At 40.8% G+C, this 23,096-nt stretch overlaps 1 protein-coding gene across 3 annotated transcripts in view; it reads left to right on the top strand.

Annotated features, from left to right (window-relative positions):
• The first annotated feature begins 3 nt into the window (after positions 1-3).
• The window catches only part of CPSF2 (cleavage and polyadenylation specific factor 2), a 33,308-nt gene continuing 10,215 nt past the window's right edge, over positions 4-23,096 (top strand). Inside the window, exons 1-11 of one of the 3 annotated variants that reach the window (XM_086708964.1) lie at positions 4-160; positions 3,837-3,898; positions 7,384-7,431; positions 8,097-8,276; positions 9,482-9,641; positions 9,721-9,826; positions 11,127-11,256; positions 12,982-13,097; positions 14,764-14,951; positions 15,625-15,915; positions 21,379-21,479. In XM_086708964.1, coding sequence (XP_086565090.1) covers positions 8,128-8,276; positions 9,482-9,641; positions 9,721-9,826; positions 11,127-11,256; positions 12,982-13,097; positions 14,764-14,951; positions 15,625-15,915; positions 21,379-21,479 — 1,241 coding nt within the window. In that variant the 5' untranslated portion in view covers positions 4-160; positions 3,837-3,898; positions 7,384-7,431; positions 8,097-8,127. Of the gene's footprint in view, positions 161-3,836; positions 3,903-7,383; positions 7,432-8,096; positions 8,277-9,481; positions 9,642-9,720; positions 9,827-11,126; positions 11,257-12,981; positions 13,098-14,763; positions 14,952-15,624; positions 15,916-21,378; positions 21,480-23,096 lie in introns of all 3 variants that reach the window. The other 2 variants (XM_086708963.1, XM_086708965.1) reach the window with 2 other exon arrangements.

Raw genomic sequence — 23,096 nt, 5'->3', positions numbered from 1 at the left:
CTCGCCTCCAGTTTCAAAATGGCGGCCGCCATCGGGGGGCCTTCTGCTGGCTGATCGTCACGGGTGCTGCTGAGCGAGCATCAGCTTTTCTCGCTCTTGAGCCTGGATTCGACTAGGGGTTGGGAAGGGCAGTGGACGGCGTTGGGGGAGGACTGACGAGGCAAGTGAGGGCGGAGGAAAGGAGTGAGCCCTTTGGTGGGGGAGGGGGCGCCCTCGGCCCTCAGGGGAGACCCTGGCTCCAACTCCGGCCGGGTCTCTGCTGGGGACGTGCTCCTGGGGTTTCGGTTGCGACTGTCCTGGCCGGACCTGGCAGAAGTGCTCAGCGAGGGAAAGAGAAGTGATTTCTCCGGGGGTCTAGAGCTCCCGGTCTTTGTGGCAGTCCGTACGATTCACTATTTGCCTCCCCCCCCCCCTTTTTTTTTTTTTTGCTGTTTTCCTCTGCCCTGTTTCTCGGCGTTGGAGGAGTTAATCTGACGCCAGCTTTGGTCTCGTGGTTACCGTGTTCTTGGACTCCTCGCTGGGGGTCTTCCCGTGGCCTCGGGTTCAAAGGCCACGAGACTGCTAAGCACTGGGCACGAAGTAGGCGTCCTTTTTAGTTAATCGACTCCGGGGACCTTTTAAGATGTTAACCATGCTTCGTTAAAATTGTCTTGGCCTTCCGCGCTCGCGCCCCCCAGCCTCCCCACCCTCCCAGCCCTCGCTTTGCCCTCGAGCGCTTCCACCGTCACTGTTTTACTAGCTCTTAAGTAAACTGGAGGTCACACCAGCCTTAACACTGGCAAGTGTGGCCTCCTGCCACCTGCCGAACCTGAGTTATCAATTACCCATCCCCAATTTTTTTATTTTGCAACCCTTATGATTTTTTTTTTTTTTAAGAAGCCGCTTCTCTTTCTGAACTAACCAGGAAGAGGCTTTTTTGTACCACGTGAGTTCAAAGGCCAACCCAGATTCCTTCGTTTTCCCTTGGATTTTGTGTAGTTCCTTTTGGTTGTCATCAACATGCAAGGTCGTTATTGAGAGAGCAAGTAACTGTAATTGGGATGAATGAGTCCGTCAGACTCAAGGAAGCAATTTATGACCTGGTTAGGGTACTGTGGTTAGGTTAGGATTTGAGTGCTGTGCTTGATACTGGCGATACAAAGATGATCAGTTTTGCTCTTCACCTATACATTCAACGTCCATTCAACAAACATTCTTAGTGCTGTTTGTGCTAAATGAAAATAAACCGCCCGAGGCCACCAAAAAGGCTTCACAAAGGAATAGCTATTTGAGCTGGGTCATGAAGGGTCACAAGGAATTTACTAGGCTCGGGAGGAGATCATTCCTGGATGCAGAGATTTGAGAAGTTTTGGCGCGCTGAGGGAGAGTGGGAAGATAAATATGCCGGGACATGCAGTGCAAGGGTGGTTGGCAAAGGAAGAGTGAGATTGAGAGCCACTTGTGAAGGACCTTGATTTCCAGCTAAGGAGTTCAGGCTTTATCCTGTAGTTAGAGGGGAGCCAGTGCACGTACTTTGCACAAGGAAAGGGCGTGAGTATGTGTGTGTGTATACACACACACACACACACACAGGGTGGTCTCTGACAGCTGTATAGAGAATCAACTTGGAATAGGAAAACTAGGTAAGAGGAAATTGCAGTCATTCAGGTAAGGTAATGTGTGCCTCAATTGAAGTAGGATAGTAATGGGTGTGAAAGAAACAATTTTTTTAAAAGTTTATTTATTTTGAGAGAGGGAGAGAGCTCGTGGGGGGCGGGGGCAGAGGGAGATAGAATCCCAAGTAGGCTCCATGCTATTTACTCAGAGCCCAATATGGGGCTTGATCTCACGAATTGTGAGATGGTGACCTGAGCCGAAATCAAGAGTTGGACGCTTCACCGACTGAGCCACCTAGGTGCCTGGAGAGACCTTTCTGAATAGGATTCAACTGGTGGCAGCAATTTGGTGGAGGGAGGGTGACTCCAGAGGTTTTGGGCCAAGGGACTAAATGGTTGGTGATACCATTAAAGTCAAGCCTAAGATGGGGCACCTGGGTGGCTAGGTCGGTTAAGCCTCCAACTTCAGCTTAGGTCATGATCTCGCAGTTGGTGAGTTTGAGTCCTGCATCAGGCTCTGTGCTGACGGCTCAGAGCCTAGAGTCTGCTTCAGATTCTCTGTCTCCCTCTTTCTGCCCCTCCCCTGCTTGTGCGCTTTCTGTCTCTCTCTCAAAGATAAATAAACATTAAAAAAAAAAAAAAGCCTAAGACATGTACATCAGAATAGAATGGTGCCAGCCTGCACCTTGAGTGGCAGAGCACAGTGCTCTACAGACGAAAGCGTGGGTTTTAGAGTCTAGACCTAGTGCTGTTACTGCAGCCGCGAGCTACGTGTGGCTGTTGAGCACTTGAAATTGTGGTTAGATTGATTTGAAATATGCTGTAAATATAAAATACTTACTGGATTTCAAATACTTGGTAAGAAGAACAATGTAGAATATCTCAATAATTTATTAATAATGATTACCTGCTGAAATGATAATATTTTGAATATATTGGGTTAAATAAAATACATTAAAAGTAATTTCACCCAAAAACTTTTCAACGTGGCTGGGAATAAAATTTTTAATTACATTTATGGCTTGCATGATATTTTTGTTGGGCAGAGCCGATGTAGTCTAGACTAATGATAGAGGAATTTGTAAGGAGGTGGGATTTGAACTGGGTCTTGACACAGTGGTGAGCTGGCGCCCTCCACTGCCGGTTAAGGCATTCAGGTTTTTGTTTTTTCAAGCAGTAAGAAACCTTCCAAGATTTCTGAGCAAAGGATAATTAACCTGGCAGTAATGTTTAGGTTGAGATGAAAGGGAGGAAAGGTTGGGGGCAGAGAAACAGAGAAACCCAAATGTAAGGTAATGAGGCCCTGCTTTAAGGTACTGGTGGTAGGAATGGAAAGGGAATGATACATTTGAAAGCATTTTGAGGCTAAGAAAAATAATCAGGAGTTGGTAACAGACTGTTCAAAAAAAGTAAAGGAAGGAATCAAACATGTAGAATTTCAAGCCTTGGTTACTTAGATAAGAACTAATGAATTCATGTCATATAGTCACAAAGTACATTTGAGACCAAAGGCATTTAGTCTCAAAATAGAACCAGCAAAGTCGAAAGGAGGAAGTAGTTTGTTAAATACTCTTCCTTTTCATCTCCTTGCTCTCTGTATCTTACTTAATCAATCATCCATACCAACTGATTTTCCTAAAATACAGAATTTCCTGTATTATGTCCTCTTACTTGATAATGGATCTTAAAATCTTTCTCTGTTGCCTGAAGAACTAGATCCAGAGTCCAAGGCCTTTATCTGGCCCTTTTCTGTTCATTAGAATTTTTCTTTCATTTTTTTGCTTATATGAAAATGTGCCCAGCTGCTTTTTCCACTAACACTCTGTACATTTTTTGTGCCTTTGTGGTCATGTTATTCCCCTGTTTGAAATACCTTTTGTTTTTGTCTCTCGGGTCCTGCCCATCCTTAACGAGTAATTTAAGATCTCACCTCTTTTATGATTCTCATTAACATAAGCTAATGTCAGTTTTTAAAATCTTATTTCCTAAACTGCACATTTTAGCCCGATTGTGACCGATTTGGTACAATATTTTTGACTTTTATTATCTCTGTTTGTTCTATGTAAGCTTCAGCTTCCAAAAATTAGGACAGGTTTTCTTTTTAAAAACAGGATCATTTCTTATGCTACTTGCTGCTGCTCATGTGTTCACCTTAGGGCATGACATAGAAGGTAAACACCATAATTAAAAACAGAAGTAAATCTGTTATACCACATTTAGCAGACTCTCTTTATTTTTTAGATTTATGAAGAACTCTTCCCGTGAATTCATGGTGTTTCATCCTATATACGACTGAGATATCAGTAAGTGATGAATGTCTCTAGTAAAGATATAGCCACAGTATAAGCAATTGTATTAAAAATACCTTTCACCTGTTGAAACCTGGGTCTATCTGCAAAAAGCTTTCACATGAACTCATTCACTTCTGTCTGCAAGCTACTTTATTTCCACTTTGTAATCTAAATAAAGTGGAAGTGAAGGTGGATTTGAGTAGAAAAAGAGTTTCTCTTAGGCCACTAATATACTTGTGGTACAGGAAGCTTTTTGGCAGGGAGAACTTTTTTATTTCCTTCCCCAAATTGTATTTATAAATGTTTTTCATCAAATGGAGAATAAATGTCTTTGTACTTCTCATGCCTTACAAATAGGAATATGCTGAGTCCACATATTTTTATTTTTATTTTTTTTATTTTTTTATTTTTTTTATTTTTGGGACAGAGAGAGACAGAGCATGAACAGGGGAGGGGCAGAGAGAGAGGGAGACACAGAATCGGAAACAGGCTCCAGGCTCCGAGCCATTAGCCCAGAGCCTGACGCGGGGCTCGAACTCACGGACCGCAAGATCGTGACCTGGCTGAAGTCGGACGCTTAACCAACTGCGCCACCCAGGCGCCCCCACATATTTTTAATTTTAACTTATTTGTTTCATCAGTTCTTTATGGAACAACCACTATGTGTTTAAGACACGTGCTAATAATATATAGTAAGGACCCAAAAAAGGATCGAGACTCAAAGAGCTCTCCCAAGCAAGGGGAAATGCATAAGAATAGATAACTGTTGATGGTGTAGCCAGTTCACTAAGCTCATTTAACACTAGGCATACTTCATTTAAGCTTTTGTTGACCTCCCCCCCCCCCCCCCCCCCCCCGCCCATGTGTTAGGCACTGTGGACACATTGGAGGATAACTGTGACCAGAACTGACAAGGTCTGTTTTTTCATGGAATTCATAGTCTAGTGCGGGGATGAGGAGGAAAGACAGGGATGGGCAAAGCAAGTAAATAAGTAACTAGCAGGCATAGAGAGCAGTAAGCATTTTGAGGGAAGTAGAGTGATGTCACAGGGTATAACTGAGTTGGGGAAGGACTTTAGGGTTGTTAAAAAACCATCTCAGAATAAATTTGAGACTGGGAAAACGTACAAACTAGTTAGAGGTCTTAGTGACAGTGGAGACAGAAGGGAAGTTTGAGAAATAGAATGGAGGTAAAAATGCAGCACTTAGTGATAGATCGGATGTGGGATACAAAGTAAAGGAAGGACTCAAGGATGAGGCCATCAGAGATCAGGTGATATTTATAGCTGTGGAACTGGTGAGATTACCTGGAAAAAAAAAATCCTGCTGAAGCACACTGCCACATTTGAGGTGGAAGAAAATAAATAGCAAAGGAGATTGGGGAGTGGCCAGTTACATACAAGGAAAAGTAGGATGGAGGTGACACAGAAGCAGAGGGAGGAGAGCATTTCAGGGAGGCTGGAGCACTTATTTTTATCGAATGCTGCTACAGTTTCTGTCAGTGGAAGCCCGAGAAATGCCATTGGCTTAAATTGCGTAGAGGTTTGCCAGTGACCTTGATGAACACACTAGTAGTGGGCTGGTAGACAAAGATGCCAGGTTTGGTAGTCTGAATGGGAGGCAAGAAAGTGGAGACACATGTGGACAAATCCTCTGAGAACTTTTGCGATGAAAGGGGAACATAGAAATGATGGACTACTTGTGGGGATAGTAGGATTAAGAGAGGGCTCTTTTAAATCGGGAAATTCTAGAGGATCTGTGTGTGCTAATAGGAGTGGCGCATCAGTGATACATGGTTTGATGTGGGGAAAAGAGGGAATGGCTGAAGAAGTTCGGTCCTCCAGAAGGTAAACGAGAATGGCAGCCAGACTACTCATAGGGAGCAGGGCTATTGAGTTCATGTAATGGGAGACACAACAGTGTACGTGCAGATACATTAATAGGTTTGGTATTGGAAAACGAATTTTTGTCTGATGACTTCTATTTTCTAATTGAAGAGTGAAGTGGGATTATGAACTGATAGTAGGGCAGAGGGGGCAGTGCATGATGCTTGAGCAGAGAAGAGGCGATGTCAATGGCAGTCTCAGAGGTGGTCAGCCAGCTAAGAAAACTCAGGTTGGTGAGTAGTGCTTAGTGCCTCCTTGGGACCTTTGACCATGAATTGAAAGAGCAGGTAGCGCAGTTGTGGGATTGACCCCCGTCCCCTCCCCTCCCCCCCGGCAACATATAGTTCCTGGAATAGGCAGACCAAATGATTGGAGTCGGTCGGGGTTGGGGTTTTGCCAGGTTGGTACCAAGAAGGACTAGAGCAGTGAGATACGTGATGGTATTTGCAAGATACTCATAATGGGTCGTGGATTGATGGTAGGGATGTGAATGGAGACTGGAGGGGGTGAAACCATGGTTGGTGGATGATGAGGGATTCGGTGAGGCCGAAGGATTTCTGCAGTGGGATTGCTGAGTGAGCGAAGCAGTAGTGAGAGAGGGAGATGCTGGAAGGTCAGATTTTGGAAATGGTGCAACTCATGGGTGAAGAGGTCTAGGGCATACCTGTAGTGGTGGGTGGCTGACGTGAAACAGGGTTATGGGAGTGGAGAAAGGCGGGCACCAGATTCAGTAGTGACGTTACTAAGAAGACCAAGTCAGGAATGAAAGTCGTCCGTGAATGAGGTCAGGTTAACGGATGTCAGCGGCGAGGAGGAGAGAGGGAAGGCTCATAGCCGCTGGGAGGCGTGAGGCCCCGTGGGACTGGGGTATTCGAAGGAGGAAGGAGGAGACCTGGCTTGAGCTGCAGCGAGGAGCAAGGAACGCATACTGCCCGCTTTCGAGGCACAGGGGGTGCAAGAAGAAGAAGAAAACCCTGTGAGGAGGTGGCAGGAGAACCAGTTTCTGCGAAGATTACCAGGTGAAGAGGACCTTCAGAGAAGAGGTGCGCTCACAGATGAGTGTGAGCGGCATCGTCCCAGAGAACGTACTGGAAGGACCTGGGAGGGATAGAAAGTAGGGGATTGGATCTGACAGGCAGACGTGCACGTCAGTGATCATGGATAGCCCAGGAGTCTTGGATCTTTGGCTGAGACTGACGAGAGGAAAGACGACATGAGGTGGGATTAGCCTCCTGACAGCCTGTCGTGAAAGGTGACAGTCAGTTTACCTTAGTGCGTTGATAGGGCCTTGGGCAGCTGGTAAGAGGCCATCAGGTATGCGTGACCTCTCCTGACTTGCACAGTCGGCCAGGGAAGACTAATGTAGTGCGAGGAGCTAAGATCTGAAATGTTGCCGTGGAGCTGTACTCTGCTAATCAGTGTTTCCGTCACATGTGTTTAATAGCACACAGTTCTAGGTCTGAAATCCCAATAGACGTGTTCATGTTACACCTTGAAATTCATACGGTAGGCGTCTCGACCCAAATTCCATGGAATATATGTTGAGCACTTACTGTGTGTCAGGTTCTCTCAGGAATTGCAAGCTTAAGATTCTACATCTGTCTTTTGTAGTTGCTTACTCTCCAGTGCAAGTGTTCTTAACATTAAACTCCCTAAAAAGTACGTGGATTGAGTATGTGTGCCTTGTTTGTTTGTTCCCTGACGACTGAGGGGAGAAGAAAGAGTGCAAAACTTTTATCAGATCCTCAAGCATGCCTGTTTATTTAAGGACCACTGGTCTAATAGGAGAGAAAGACATGGAAACTAATTGTAAGGCAGTGAAATCATTGCCATCACAGAGCAAAATAAAGGAAGCACAAAGTCACCTTGGAGGATGAGTTCATTAATTCATTATACATTCATTTATTGGGGAACTTGGTGTTCTCTAGTCTGTGTAATTTACACATTATTTGAAATCTTTCAACATCGTTTTTATGTGAATTATTAATACTCATGTTTATAGACTGGCATACATAAGTGAGGAGAGGTTAATTAATTGCTTAGACCCACATAGTAGTAGCTTCCGATCTGAAACTGGTTCTAAAGTTCACTGCTTTTCATTAAGCCACACTGAGGAGCCGCTGAAGGACTCGTTGTCAACAAGAGTGTGTAACGTCATGTTTGTGCTTTCAAATTTAGCAGTGATGGAAGTAGGTCTTTAATGTGTTTGCTTTCTCTCTTTATGGAATTTTTAATCACTTAGAAACTTGATACAATGTTAATTTGTCTATTACGTGTGTTAGACTATGATGTGTGTTTAATTATATTTTTATTTCTTTTAAAAGAACTTTTTGGATTGTTGTTTTTGGACCAAAAATGACCTCTATTATCAAATTAACTACCCTCTCGGGGGTTCAGGAAGAGTCTGCTCTTTGCTATCTTCTGCAAGTTGACGAGTTTAGGTTTCTCCTGGACTGTGGCTGGGATGAGCACTTTTCTATGGATATTATAGACTCCCTGAGGAAGTAAGTTACTTCTCCTATTTTTAGACTTCAGTTAAATCAACTTCTCTTTTCTACACCATGATACCATTTTGATGTGACCCAGTGTATGTTCTCTTTGCTCTGATTTATAGTAAAAGACCTGATTTTGCATGCCAAAGAGCCAAAAAGCGACTGTTTTCGTTTTTAAAGTTTTGATTGTATTATGAGCTATGTTTATTGAGATTCAGTAAAATGTTAATTGTTACTTGGCTAATGGGTCCCAGTAGAGATCTTTGCACCCTAATTTTAGAGAAGATTAGGTTTAGAAGAATTTGAAGAGGAAAAAACCTTCCCTGTGGAAGGTCTGCCGTCAGATCACATTTGCTTACTTTCTATGTGTTTTGAGGCTCTACACTGAGAATTGGTGCCCAGAATACTGACCATGTGATATAAAACAATACTGATCCATCAAAGAAAAATTCAGTTATGTTTTCAGTTATATTAATTATGGAAGGAAAGGGGACTGAAATATTTGGAAACTAGAACTTGTAGCAAAACATTTTTTTTTTCTTAATTTTCTCTGTCAGTGAGAGTGTGTGCTTTATTGATTAGTTGAAGTTTCACTGTAGAGAACGTGCTATCAGGCACCATGCTAAAAAGCGGAGGCAAAAATCCATAATAAACGTGTGGCCATTTCTGAATGAACAATTTCTGAAATTTCAAGTTGAGTTCTTCAACCTAAATTAATGGCATATAAGATAACCAATGAAAATCAGCTTCTGTGTGGTGTGTCTACTGGTTCTCTTTTTCCTTTTTTAATTTTTTTTAATGTTTATTATTTTTTGAGAGACAGAGAAACAGAGTGTGAACGGGGGAGGGAGAGAGGGAGACACAGAATCCCAAGCAGGCTCCAGGCTCCGAGCTGTCAGCACAGAGCCCGACGCGGGGCTCGAACTCAGGAACCGTGAGATCGTGACCTGAGCCGAAGTCGGACACTTAACCGACTGAGCGAGCCACCCAGGCCCCCTCTTTCTCCTTTTTTTAAAAAAGATGTGTGTAGACATCACCTGTTTCTGTGCAACATATTCCATACTTGTGATATCTATGCAACATGGGGGTAGTAATAACTGAACTTGATTGGTGTCGTAACTTTAGCTCTTAGTTTTCCTCTTTGACCCCAGCATAGTCTTTACTCTTCAAAACAAGTCTGGAGAAATGGAGAGAGCGTTTTGATCCTGTTCTTGTAGGCATGTTCACCAGATTGATGCAGTGCTGTTGTCCCATCCTGATCCTCTCCATCTTGGTGCCCTCCCGTCTGCTGTCGGGAAGCTGGGGCTGAATTGTGCGATCTATGCGACCATTCCTGTTTATAAAATGGGACAGATGTTCATGTATGATCTTTACCAGGTAAGTGAAGCGGTAAAAAAAAGCTTTTTATACTCCCGCAGTGATCATTTTTAACCTTTTATTTGTGTTTTTCTTTTAGTCTCGACACAACACAGAGGACTTTACGCTCTTTACATTAGACGATGTGGATGCAGCCTTTGATAAAATACAGCAGTTAAAATTCTCTCAGATTGTGAATTTGAAAGGTAAAAGAATGTCTGCAGTAGTAATTGGACTAACAGGGTTTAAGCTGCTGACAAGTCCAGGGAGAACTTGTAGTAAATATCCTAGGGCCTGTGGTCTGAAAAAGCAAAGATTAGCATCTGATTAGTTCTGATATGGACGCTGAACTTCTCCCAAGTCGTTTGGATTTTAAAATAGTCCAGGCTAAATAGCAACAAAACGTTAGTAGCTCAAGCCTTTTCACATGCAGCCGGGGAAAACTTAGTGTTTCCTGTGTATGGTGCACAAAGGTGATGTGGCCGCATCCTCCTCCTAGGACTTCACAGTGGGGTTGAGGGGCTAAAGCCGCTCTGGTGACTGGAGGTGGTGTTCAGGCCTTGAAGGAGATGCAGTGCCTTGGCGGCATAGTAGCAGATAACTGAATTCTAGAATCGGATATTAAGAAGTTTATTATGTAATTAGGTCAGGAAGTCCTCTCTTAGGTACACATTTCTCCTCTGTGGAGAGATAGGTATTAAAGATTGTCATAAATATGAAGCCTGGCAATGAAATTGAAAAAATGGCATAACAGTGGACTCTGGTGATTTAGTCAAGAAATAACAATGGTCACAACAGTTTTGCTTGTGCTTAATTTTTCTGTAGGATAGATTTTTTACCATAATGAGATCTGAATGGTTACTCTGAGTTTAGAGGTTAGCAGAAGGAGAAACATTTGATGATTGTGTGTACAGTGTAAATATTCAAATGTATTTGGAGTGCCTGGATGACTTACTTGGTTAAGTGTCTGAATCTTGATTTCGGCTCAGGTCACGATCTCACAGTTCGTGAGATCGAGCCCCTCATTGGGTTCTGCACTGACACTGCAGAGCCTGCGTGGGAGTCTGTCTCTGTCTCTGTCTCTCTCTCCACCCTCCCTCTTTTTCCCTCCCTCTCCCCCCACCCCCTCTGCCTCTTCCCCACTCTTAACTTGCTCTCTCTCTCTCAAAATAAATAAGTAAAAACAAAAAATATTCAAATGTATTCATTCATACTAAGTAATTAATAGTGTATTGGCTTTTAAACTTGATTTCTATATACTGCTTTTTATAAGCACCAATAGGTCTGCAAGAATTCATAACAATATGACAAGAGTGTTTGTCTATAGTGAAGGAGTAGAGTAGCTGGGGGACAGGAGAGTGAGACTTGCATTTTCATTGTATGCCTTGTTACTTTGGAATGGTGTATCACTGTATATATTAGCTATTAAAAATAGTTTACAAGTAAATAAGCTTTCTTTAGGATTGTAAAAGAAATCTGAGTATTGTCATTATCTTTTTGACACAGGTAAAGGACATGGCTTGTCTATCACACCTCTGCCAGCTGGTCATATGATAGGTGGAACAATATGGAAAATAGTCAAAGATGGAGAAGAAGAAATTGTCTATGCAGTTGACTTTAACCACAAGAGGGAGATGTAGGTATATCAAGACAAAAGCTAACGGAGATGCAGTTGGTGGTGTTTCATTCTTTGGGGGGAAACTTAAAAAGTTATTTTTTTTTTAACCAGAAATCTAGAACTATTTAAAAGCCTCAAGTAGTGAACGTTTTCAAACTTAATTATTTTCACTGTGAGGGAAAACTTTGATTTAAGAGATAAAATATATTTTACAAATTTACACCTAAGTATCCACTCTATAAAACAGGTATCTCCCTGGAGATGTTGGAAAGGAGATTAATTTTTGTACATAAAATTATATCTTATATGCTACTTCACCTGCTATTTAAAGGAACTTTGTGGATGGGTGTTTTTTTTTTAATAAAGTTAGTAATTATCATATAACTACATTTGAAGTCAGACTCCCTTAAAAAAAAAAAATGAAGTCAGACTCCCTTTAAAAGGGAACATAGTAGTTGTAAGTTTAAATATTTCATTTTGTATTCACAACATTACAATAAAATCGTTTTGTAGAGGCTTCTTTTGTAATTTCTGTACATTAAGTTTATAGTTATTTTGTATTAGATTACAAAAGCCTCAAGATCTTCTGGATCTTCTATTTAGAGATATATAAGTAATGAATTTTAGGCTTTTGTAGTCACAGATTAATGAGTAAAGGATGGATTTTTGAGTAATGGTATTCAGACATTTTGGGGGAAAGTTTGTGTCTTTTTTTTTTTTTTTTTACTGCTTATCAAATGTATTTTAGATGGATTAAAATTAAATAGAAAATGAAACAATATTCATGAGTCTAATCTCTGATTTGGAAAAGAGTTTGTAAGTGTAAAGTTACCAGACCAGGTTACCACAGAAAACTTTGATAGATTTGGTTATATACAGATTCAAAATGTCTGAAATAATTAAGACCAATACAATAGAGAAAATATTTGCAGCAAGTTGGCTAAAGACATTTATATGTAGAAGACCAGATATTAACCAATCAAAAAGATGCCAGTGACAAAATGGACAAAAGTTATAATGTAAAATTAAAATGATAATTCTTTTTAAAATTACATACCATTAAAATGACTCTTAAATGGTAATATTCTTCCAGGAAATATTGTGTGAGTTGCTCATTCTTTCTGGTTGAACTTTACTGGAAAAGGGAGAGCTTTCTAGAAAAGGTTAAATCTTTCTGCAAGCCAGTTAGCAAAATTGTATATTGTAGTAAATACATCTCTAGGAATGTGTCCTAAAGAAACCGTCAGAAATGCAATTGAAACTTTTTGCCAAAATGTTCTTTGAGATTATTTATAATGACAAGAAAAGTAACCTAAATAATAAGGGAAGTGATCAAATAAAACACACAGTAGGAAGTGCTTAACAGTTGTTAGAAAAATAGATTTAGAAACCAATTTTAAGGTCATGGGAGAAAACCAGGGTATAGAACTGAATATATAGACATGGGATGCCACTTTTAAAAAATACGTTCACACGTATATGCATAGAAAACTGTGTTTATATGCTTAGAAGGATATATGCCAGAATAATATATTGATTTCTCAGAGTGGTGGTACGCTGGAAGATCTTAAGTTTCCTTTTTTAAAAATTTTTTTTAATATATTAGATTTCTTATCAATGAGCATGTGTACTTTTATAGTTAGAGGAAAATCTTATAAAAGAAAGTTGCTTTTTTTTAGGTGAGATAAGCTACTGTTTATTTGAGGTGATATAAAATATTTCTCTTCTTCAACTTTGTTATAGCCATTTAAATGGATGTTCCCTGGAAATGCTAAGCAGACCCTCCCTGCTTATCACAGATTCATTTAATGCTACGTATGTGCAGCCTCGGAGGAAACAGAGAGATGAACAGCTTCTGAGTATGTATTACCTAATGTCCTCTGTGGAAGTGCATGGTAGTGTGAAATACTGTTTTTTCTATTTTGTTTAACACTTCTCTTGTCATATGAGCTTGGTTAACTCTAGTATTTTTGGAAAAATATTATGTGATCTTATCATTATTTTGTACAAAAAGATGCTTTAGTTCCTTTGAATTTAGCTTTTGTGAGATAGGTATAAAGATTGACCTCTCCCTGCCCTTCAGCACATAGCTAGCTCTATTTGGCACTCACTGGTATGTGTCTGGGGGATGCCAGAATGTATAAAGAGCTCACAGAAATCATTTAGAAAAACATTTACACTCTAAAAAAATGAACCAAGGAGATACACGAGGGTGGAAATAGTCCACTGATTTTGGTGTTGGGTGTCTTACATTCTAGTAGTCTTGGTTCTAAAGAGGAGCCTCCGGACCATCCCTGGTTGCTTCCGATTTGGCTCTAGCTGCTTTGCCTTTTACTCTTTTTTTATAAGCTGCATGAGATTTCAGCAAGAAAAATGGATTCTGCTTTTACACGTTTGAAACCACTGTTTTCATTTCTCTATTTAAAAAGCATAACTTGTGGGGGCACCTGGGTGGCTCAGTCGATTGGGCATCTGACTCTTGACCTCTGCTCAGGTCTTGATCTCAGGGTTGTGAGTTCAGGCCCCATGTTGGGCTCCATGCCCTACTTAAAAACATAATCTGTGTCCTATGTTTTAGTCACCTATTCAATTCTTATGTCTTTTTGTTTGTTTCTGCTAGAGTTTGTTTTTACCAAATATCTCAAAGTGGATTTCCATGCTCTAGATTAAAGTCTAAACATAAAGTATAAATGTGTGCATGTGTGTGTATACATTTGGGAATCATTTATAACAAAGTTATAAATAATTGACCCTGGTGTAGTGTACGAATGTCATTTTCTTTCTTTTAAAAAAATTTTTTTTAAGTTTATTTATTTTGAGAGAGAGAGAGAGAGAGCACACAAGCAGGGGAGAGGCAGAGAGAGAGAATCCCAAGCCGGATCTGTACCACCAGTGCAGAGCCTGACATGGGGCTCGAACTCACGAACCGTGAGATCATGACCTGAGGCAAAGTCTGACTCTTTTTTTTTTTTTTAATTTTTTTTTTTAAACGTTTATTTAGTTTTGAGACAGAGAGAGACAGCATGAATGGGGGGAGGGTCAGAGAGAGAGGGAGACACAGAATTTGAAACAGGTTCCAAGCTCTGAGCTGTCAGCACAGAGCCCGATGCAGGGCTCGAACTCACGGACGGCGAGATCATGACCTAAGTCATATGCTTAACCAACTGAGCCACCCATGCGCCCCCAAAGTCTGACTGTTAACTGACTGAGCCGCTCAGGCACCCCTTGAATGTCATTGTTCATGTGTACTCTGGGTGGAGAGGGTTGGGGACCACTGATTTACAGTTTTTTCAGTGAAAAAAAGTAGAGTTAATGGCAATGTCCTTCACTCCTATGAGGATACAGTCACAGGATGTACAAAAAAGTAGTTGTAATAACGTGAATGGAATTTTAATTTTGCACTTGGCCTGAGTGCTCATTTATAAATTACAGTCTTTATACTAAAAACGTGGAGATGAAGTCCTCTTCAATTTTGTAGCAAGGTATTGTTATGCTTGATACAGAATGTATATTCTTGTTTTCTAGCAAATGTCCTGGAAACGCTTCGAGGTGATGGAAATGTGTTAATAGCAGTGGACACTGCAGGCAGAGTTTTGGAACTTGCTCAACTCCTTGATCAGATCTGGAGAACTAAAGATGCAGGGCTAGGTGTCTACTCACTGGCCCTCCTGAATAATGTCAGCTACAATGTGGTGGAGTTTTCTAAGTCCCAGGTTTGTTTCCATATTGTCCTTCGTAATAAAGAAGGTTGCTACGGAAATTGGGCTTATGGAAAGCAATGTTTTAGTTGTCCTTTGGATTTTATTTTTCTGTGAAAGAGGTTGATGATGATGGTGGTGATAATGGTACTAAAAGCTAAAAAAAGAACCACTTGTACTGTGTGTTCATGTGGAATATTTCATGTAATCCTCATGTACCCTGTGAAGTAGCTTCTGTTTTTGTCCCCATCTTACAGATTGGGTAAGTTGTTTCTCCTCTAATGCGTGGTATCACATTCTGTAAAATGGGGACACATACCTCCTAGGATATAAATGGTAGAATCCATTTTTCCCTTCTTTCTGAATGAACTCTTTCCCTTGAACTAGAAATTTTGGGTAAGAGATTTATTTAGAACTTGTACTCTGCTTTCTCAGAAAGATTTAAGGTGACGTGTAACTGAGATATAATGCAGAATTGGATTTTTAGGGATGAACTGTGGGGTGGGAGGATGTCGTCGTGGGGGACAGAGCAGAAAATAAGCTGCTCATCAAAACGGTTCAAGTTTAAGCAACCACTGGTGGGAAAGACTTAAAAAAAGGCAGAATGTGAACTCTTCGGCTTTGTAGAAGACACTGGAGTTACAGTCTAGTATTCTCTACTTCTTGTCATCCTTTCCCCCCATACCAGGTAGAATGGATGAGTGACAAATTGATGAGATGTTTTGAAGACAAAAGAAATAATCCATTTCAGTTCCGCCACCTCTCTCTGTGCCACGGTCTTTCTGACCTGGCCCGGGTACCGAGCCCTAAAGTGGTGCTTGCCAGCCAGCCCGACCTGGAATGTGGATTTTCAAGGGATCTCTTTATTCAGTGGTGTCAGGACCCTAAAAACTCAATCATTCTAACCTACAGAACTACTCCTGGGACTTTAGCACGTTTCCTAATTGATAATCCTTCCGAAAAAATTACAGAAATAGAGGTAAGCGCTTGTATGTGAACTTTTGTCGTAAAACCGTTTGGGGGACACGTTATGCACGATGCTTATAAAAATCAGTGACCAGAAATTAAGCTTGAAGTTGTTTCCAGATTTTTATGAGTTGAGAGCCTTTCCCAGCACAAATTTCAGAGCTCCTTAATTGGAAATTGTCATTCTTTAGCCCTTACGTGGTATCCTCTGGAACCGTGCCCAAAAGGTAGCACATACGCTGTGTTTTTAATCCCTCTGTGAAAAAAGTTCTGTCCGCATCCTTTCCCTAATTGAAATTGAAATCTGGCTGTTTCCTAACATGCTCCTTTGCCTGTGGGCCTCCCAAGGAGGTGCTCTTTGTTTCTCTTTCATGCCTTATGCGCTTTGGGTGGGGTAGGTGTCCTTTTTCCTCACAGCTTTCAAGCCATTTCTCTTCCCTCTGGGTTATGCCATCAGACTTGACAGTATACTGACCCCTTCTGACATTTCCTGATCTCTTGGTCATTCTCTGTTATTCATTGGTGGCTTTAACGTGGGTCACAGTCTTCCTGTCCACTCACTCAGGACTGCCTTCTTGATGACTCTAGCTTCCGTATGTGTAATCTGTCCAAGTCCTTGGCCCTCTCAGTTCCTTGACACCTTGTTTCTTAATGATCTTTTCCTCCAATCCACCTTAGCCATCCCTTCCCACAACCATGCTGTCTACTCTTGTGGTCATACCCTTTACCTTGTTATGGGTTATCTTTAAAGGTCTCTACCTCAAGCATCCCACTCTGATCTTACAGCTGACTTGCTCTAATACTCCATGCCAGCATTTTTTTGGTCCCATTGGGACTTTCAGTTTGTGAACCTTGCCACTTTGACTATCCATTGCTCCAGCTTCTAGTTAATGGTCCATTGTTACTTTATAAACACCTTTAACTCTGTTAGCCTCCTGTTTATTGTAACCACCTGGCAAAGCTGTGACTCTGGTTAAACCATTTGCTTGACCATGCCTCTACCCAGGCAACCTTCTGTTTGTTACTAGTGTTAATGCACCACTGGGTGGATAGGTCTCCCTTTACATTCATGACCTCACATCTCAGACCAACACTTAACCACCAGCCCAACATGTTGCAGGATATTCCTTGTCCTACTCCAGTAAGATAGCTACGCACCTTCTTTCTCCCCAAATATCCCACAGCCCATCTCAGCCCTCACTCATAGCACAGGAACTTGTTTCAAACTTAGCTAAGAAGTAGAAGCAGACAAGAGTCCCTTATCTTCTCCCCACGAAATAGCCTAACTTGTTTCTGTATCTGCACTTGCTGCTTTATCTCCTGTTATGGGAGCAAGACAGTTGGCCGAATGACCAAAGGCTATTTTGCTTCATAACCAACTCATCAAATCTATCAGTTTTCCAAAATTAGTATCATTAGCTATAAAGTTTATAGCAGCTGATACTGAATGGGTTGATAACTGCCAAAGCTGTGCAGTGTTTTAGATGACACTTTATTTTTCCTTCCTAGTAACCATTTTAAGGAATGTTTAGTTTGTTAAAAGCTGAGTGATAAGGGTACCTTAGTCTTTACTTAAGAAAGTACGAAAATAGTAACGAAAATCTCATATACATTCACTATCAATACGGAATCGGTGAGGAAGGAGTCAGAACAAGCAAATCAAAGTACACACTGTCCTTTGGGTTATTTAATAGCTTAGAAACACAAAGGTTTTTAAAAAAAAGTTTAAAAGGGCTCAGAAATACTTGAAATAGTTTCTTCAGATAAATACTGAATCTGAAAATAATAATTACTAGAAATTCAATTAAGGCTGATATGCCATTTGAGGAACTAATAAAAATATTAAAAGCGGTTTGAGTTTGGAAAACGTAGAAGGGGACATTTGGAGCTGTAACGTGAAATGTTAGGTTTTTGACTTTTTAGTAAGTGGTACTACTGCTCAGGCTTCTTTCCTTTCTCCCCTTGTAGGACTATTTCTTCTCTCTGTTTCTTGTTAGTTTTCCCCTCTACTTGGGCATATCCAAAACACTGTCCTTCCTGCCCCCAGTCTCACACTTACTCTTTTCTGAGTCTTCCCCATCTCAGCATAATAGCAGCACTTTCCACATATTGACTCTTGCCAGAAAAGTACAGATTTTTTAAATGTCCACTGGTGTACAACATAATGTTAAGGGTGTGCGTGTTCTCTCGCCTGTACCCAGACCAAGAAATATCACCAGTACCCTAGACATTCCCTTCCCGATCCTTCCTGTCCCCTCCCCAGGGTAACCACTATCTTGATTTCTGATGCATAGATGGGTATATTATAAACATTCAGATGTTTTTGAATAATTTAATTCATTTTAGTAACTCCATAATAATGCAGGCGTATATATGTACTGTGATTATTGAATCCAGCGGTTCTCAAAAGTATGGTGTGAAGACTCCTGGGAGGGGGGCCTGAGATCCTCTCAGGGAGTCCCCAAGGTCAAAGCCACTTCTCATAGTAATGGTAAGATGCTATTTGCCTTTTCACTGTGCCTACATTTAATGTTGCCGAGTGAAAACGGTGGCGGGAAAGGTGCTGGTGCCGTAGCATAAACTCAGGCACTGGCGCCAGACGGCAGCAGTCACCGCATTTCGCATTGCCACACGCCCGAAGTTCCAAAGAAGAGTCCGTTTCACTTAAGAATGGCCTCGATGAGGGGCGCCTGGGTGGCTCAGTCGGTTAAGTGGCCAACTTCAGCTCAGGTCATGATCTCGCGGTCTGTGAGTTCGAGCCCCATGTCGGGCTCTGTGCTGACAGCTCAGAGCCTGGAACCTGTTTCAGATTCTGTGTCTCCCTCTCTCTGACCCTCCCCCATTCGTGCTCTGTCTCTCTCTGTCTCAAAAATAAATAAATGTTAAAAAAAAAAAATTAAAAAAAAAAAAAGAATGGCCTCGATGAAGCAGTAAAAGTTATGAATTTTATTAAATCCTTTCAGTAAAAGGTTTTTAAAACTCTGGGTGGCAGGCTGGGAAGTGTGCATAAAGCAGGTATGCCGCACGCTGATACGTGATGTTTGTCTTGAAGAAAGCCAGTTGGGGAACTGAGTTGTGAGTTACACTGGCCGCTTTCTTCTTGGAACGCCATTTTTTCCTTGAAATAATGACACAGCTCTTCAGACTTGGGTATCCAGCAGAGATGAGCAAGGTGGGCTTGTCACTCTGAGGAAAATAATTGACAGCGTTTTTTGCCTAAATCCAATAAAATTCAAACTTTCAAGTGAAAATTAGAATTTTGGAAAGCTGTGCTCTTCACCAGGAGATGGACAACGTAAACTTAGAAGGCTTTGCTGATGGGGTTGGTAGTGATATTTGCAAATGTGATGTTTAAAATATTGTCAAGGTTTGTAAGATTCGTGTAACTTGGTGAACCTGTATTTTGCAAATAACCAAAGCTTGTAGGTACAAAATAGCACACAAATAAAAGATCCATTCAAAGTGCAAGATAAATCAATCACTTTTAATATGTAACACTATAAAAAGTTATTGGTATCTTTCAGATTCCACATTACGCCTAATTTTTAAGAAACAACCAGCGTTTTGGGGTGCCTGGATGGCTCAGTTGGTTAAGCATCTTACTTCAGCTCAGGTCATGATCTCGTGGTTTGTGAGTTCCAGCCCCGATTCAGGCTTTGTGCTGACAGCTCAGAGCCTGGAGCCTGCTTCGGATTCTGTGTCTCCCTCTGTCTCTGCCCCTCTCCCATTCGTGCTCTGTCTTTTTCTCTCAAAAATAAACATTAAAAATTTTTTTTTGAAAACCTTTTTTTTTTTTTTAAATGTTTATTTTTGAGAGAGAGATAGAGGGTGCATGCACGAGTTGGGGAGGGACAGAGAGAGAGAGGGAGAGAGAGAATCCCAGGCAGGCTCCATGCTGTCAGTGCCGAGCCCAACATGGGGTTTGATCCCATGAATCAGGAGATTGTGACCTGAGCCGAAATCAAGAGGCAGAGATGCTAACCGACTGAGCCACCCAGATGCAGTGTTAGAGTTTTAATGTAACATCAAAGAATATTCATGGAAGCACTATTTAAATTTATTTCCCTTTTCCAACTATACATCTGTGTGAGGCTGCGTTTTCTTCATATGCTTTAACCAAAACAACATATTGCAAGAGAATGAATTCAGCAGATGTGAGCATCCAGCTGTCTTACATTGGGCTACAAAATAAAGAGACTTGTAAAAATGTAAAATAATGCCATGCTTTTTACTAATTTTTTTGTGTGGCGGGGGGTGGGTGGGGGGTCTTTGGAAAGTGTAATTATCTCTTGTAAAAATATGCTGTTAATATGTAATGATTTTATTACTTTTTAGTGAAAAGATGAATATTTTAAAATTTTCTCACTTTTAATTTCTGATTTGGTAGACATTAATAAATGTAATCTACCAAAAACCAAAAGTTGAGTCTGGTTTTTTACCATTCCAAACATTGCTGCAATGTGCTTTTTTTCTCACGCTTGTGATTGTTTCAGTAAGATAAATTCCTAGAAGTGTTATGTCAAATGACAAACACATTTTTATGTTTAGACATTGGCAGATTGCCTTCTAACATAGTTTATCTAACTTTTCCTGTAATAGTGGGTGAAGGTGCCCTTTTCCCACATAGTAATTACACTAATAGATTTAAGGTCTAATAGGTTTAAAAATGGTAGTGTACATTTCTTAAAATTTTGCCTTTTTCAGAAATCATTAGTGAAATTAGACATCTTTTCATAGCTATTTTTCTTATTTTGTCAATGGCTTACATATGGATTTGTCCTTTTTTTGACATGTTGATCATCTTAACTGATTTGGAAGAGCTGTTAGGAAAAAGAGCTTCTGATAGTCATGTAGTGCTGCAAATAATTTTCTCAGTTCCTTATAATTTTATGAGATTTTAAATGTCAGTGAGGGTTTTTTTTCCATGTTGCTGTATTTATTTTTTCCTTTATGGCTATTGGGTTTTATGTCTTGTGTAGGCCTATATCAAAATTATAAAAATATTATCTATATTTTTTTTCCTGATTGGTGATTTAAAAAAATTTTTTTTTTTTTTTTTACATTTATTTTTGAGAGACAGAGATAGACAGACCACAACTAAGGGGGGGCAGAGAGAGAAGGAGACACAGAATCCGAAGCAGGCTCCAGGCTCTGAGCTGTCAGCACAGAGCCCGACGCGGGGCTTGAACCCACAAACTGCGAGATCATGACCTGAGCTGAAGTCAGGCACTCAACCGACTGAGCCACCCAGGCGTCCCCCCGATTGGTGATTTTTAACTAGTTTAAATTAAACCCATCCTAAAAATGTAACAGCTCAATTTTAGTACTAATGTGAATAGGATCTGTCATCGCATGTAATGGAAACTTGAATGGTTTCAAATGTAAGATGATAAATTTACAGATATACTGTGTCTCACACCCCACTGCCTGAACCCCCTTGTAACGGTATTTCCTTTTGTTTGCTATTTTTCTTTAGTTAAGGAAGCGTGTGAAGCTTGAAGGGAAAGAACTTGAAGAATACTTGGAAAAAGAGAAACTAAAGAAAGAAGCTGCGAAAAAACTTGAGCAGTCAAAAGAGTGAGTTGTTTTCAAACAGATTAAAAGCTTATGGTTAATTGTATATAACTTAAGAACTTATTTCTAAGATAAATTTTAATTGAAAATATTTAAATTTTATGTCGAGTTTGTTACTTTTGTTACATCTTTATTTTTTTTTTTTTTAAATTTTTTTTTTTTCAACGTTTTTTATTTATTTTTGGGACAGAGAGAGACAGAGCATGAACGGGGGAGGGGCAGAGAGAGAGGGAGACACAGAATCGGAAACAGGCTCCAAGCTCTGAGCCATCAGCCCAGAGCCTGACGCGGGGCTCGAACTCACGGACCGCGAGATCGTGACCTGGCTGAAGTCGGACGCTTAACCGACTGCGCCACCCAGGCGCCCCTTTTGTTACATCTTTAAATGGTGCTAGAATGCCGGGTGCTTTCAGTGCTAATATTTTGTTTTGTTTTTAAAAAAATCGAGGTACCAGCGTGGCTCTTGATTTCACCTCAGGTCATGATCTCATGGTTGTGAGTTGGAGCCCCGTGTCAGGCTCCACGCTGACCCCGCCAAGCCTGCTTGGGAGTCTCTCTCTTTCCCTCCCTCACCCCCCCACCCCCCCCATGCTCGCACCCTCTCTCTCAGAAAAACACAGTTAAAAAAGAAAAAAATCAGTTTTAGTTTTTAAAGAGCTTTTTTTTTTTTTTTTTTTTTTTAAATTTGAGAAAGAGAGCAAGCATGAGCAGGGGAGGGGCAGAGGAAGAGACAGAATCTTAAGCAGTGCTCCACACTCAGCCTGGAGCCCAATTCAAGGCTCAGTCTCATGACCCTGGGATCATGACCTGCGCCAAACTCAAGAGTCGGATACTCAACCAACTGAGCTACCCAGGTGCCCCTAAAGAGATTTTTTAAATGACTTATATTGCTCACATATTTCTTTTTTAAAAAATTTTTTTTTAATGTTTCTTTTATTTTTGAGAGAAAGAGAGCGTGAGGGGGAGAGGGACAGAGAGAGAGGGAGACACAGAATCAGAAGCAGGCTCCAGGCTCCGAGTCGTCAGCACAGAGCCCGACGCAGGGCCGGAACTCATGAACCGTGAGATCATGATCTGAGCTGAAGTCAGATGCTCAACCGACTGAGCCACACAGGCGCCCCATATTGCTCACATATTTCTAATTTCTTGTTCCTCCCTTGTATAGACATATTACCCCATGGTACATCTTTCCTTCTCCCTGATTTTTGTTTCATGGACTGCTGCATATCTGCAGGCAATAAGTTCCATCAGATTTTTCTGGGTTGGTTTTTTTTTTTTTTTGGTCTGTCAAATTTCTTTTTATTTTATATTTATATTTGAATGATACTTTTACCGGGAATGTGAATTAGCAATTTACAGGCTTCATTCCATTGTTTCTGGCAGGCAGTTCAGACAATGCTGTCATTGTTCCCTTTGTTCCTCTGTATTGTGTGTGTGTGTTTTTCTCCGTTGATTATGATCTACCTTAGTGTGACTATGTTATTTAAAAAAATTTTTTTAATTGCATGTAGTTGATGCTTTCAGTGCTAGTATTAATGAGTATTTATTAACTGGCAGTTAATGTTTTACAAACTATCAATCCAATAATATTATCATTGAATTAATTGAATAATAATTTTC

Source organism: Puma concolor, chromosome B3 (genome assembly GCF_028749965.1).
Source record: "Puma concolor isolate L17-30 chromosome B3, mPumCon1.1.hap2, whole genome shotgun sequence".
Taxonomy (NCBI): Eukaryota; Metazoa; Chordata; class Mammalia; order Carnivora; family Felidae; genus Puma; species Puma concolor.
Note: the sequence above shows the minus strand (reverse complement) of the source record. Positions and strands in the feature narration are given on the sequence as shown.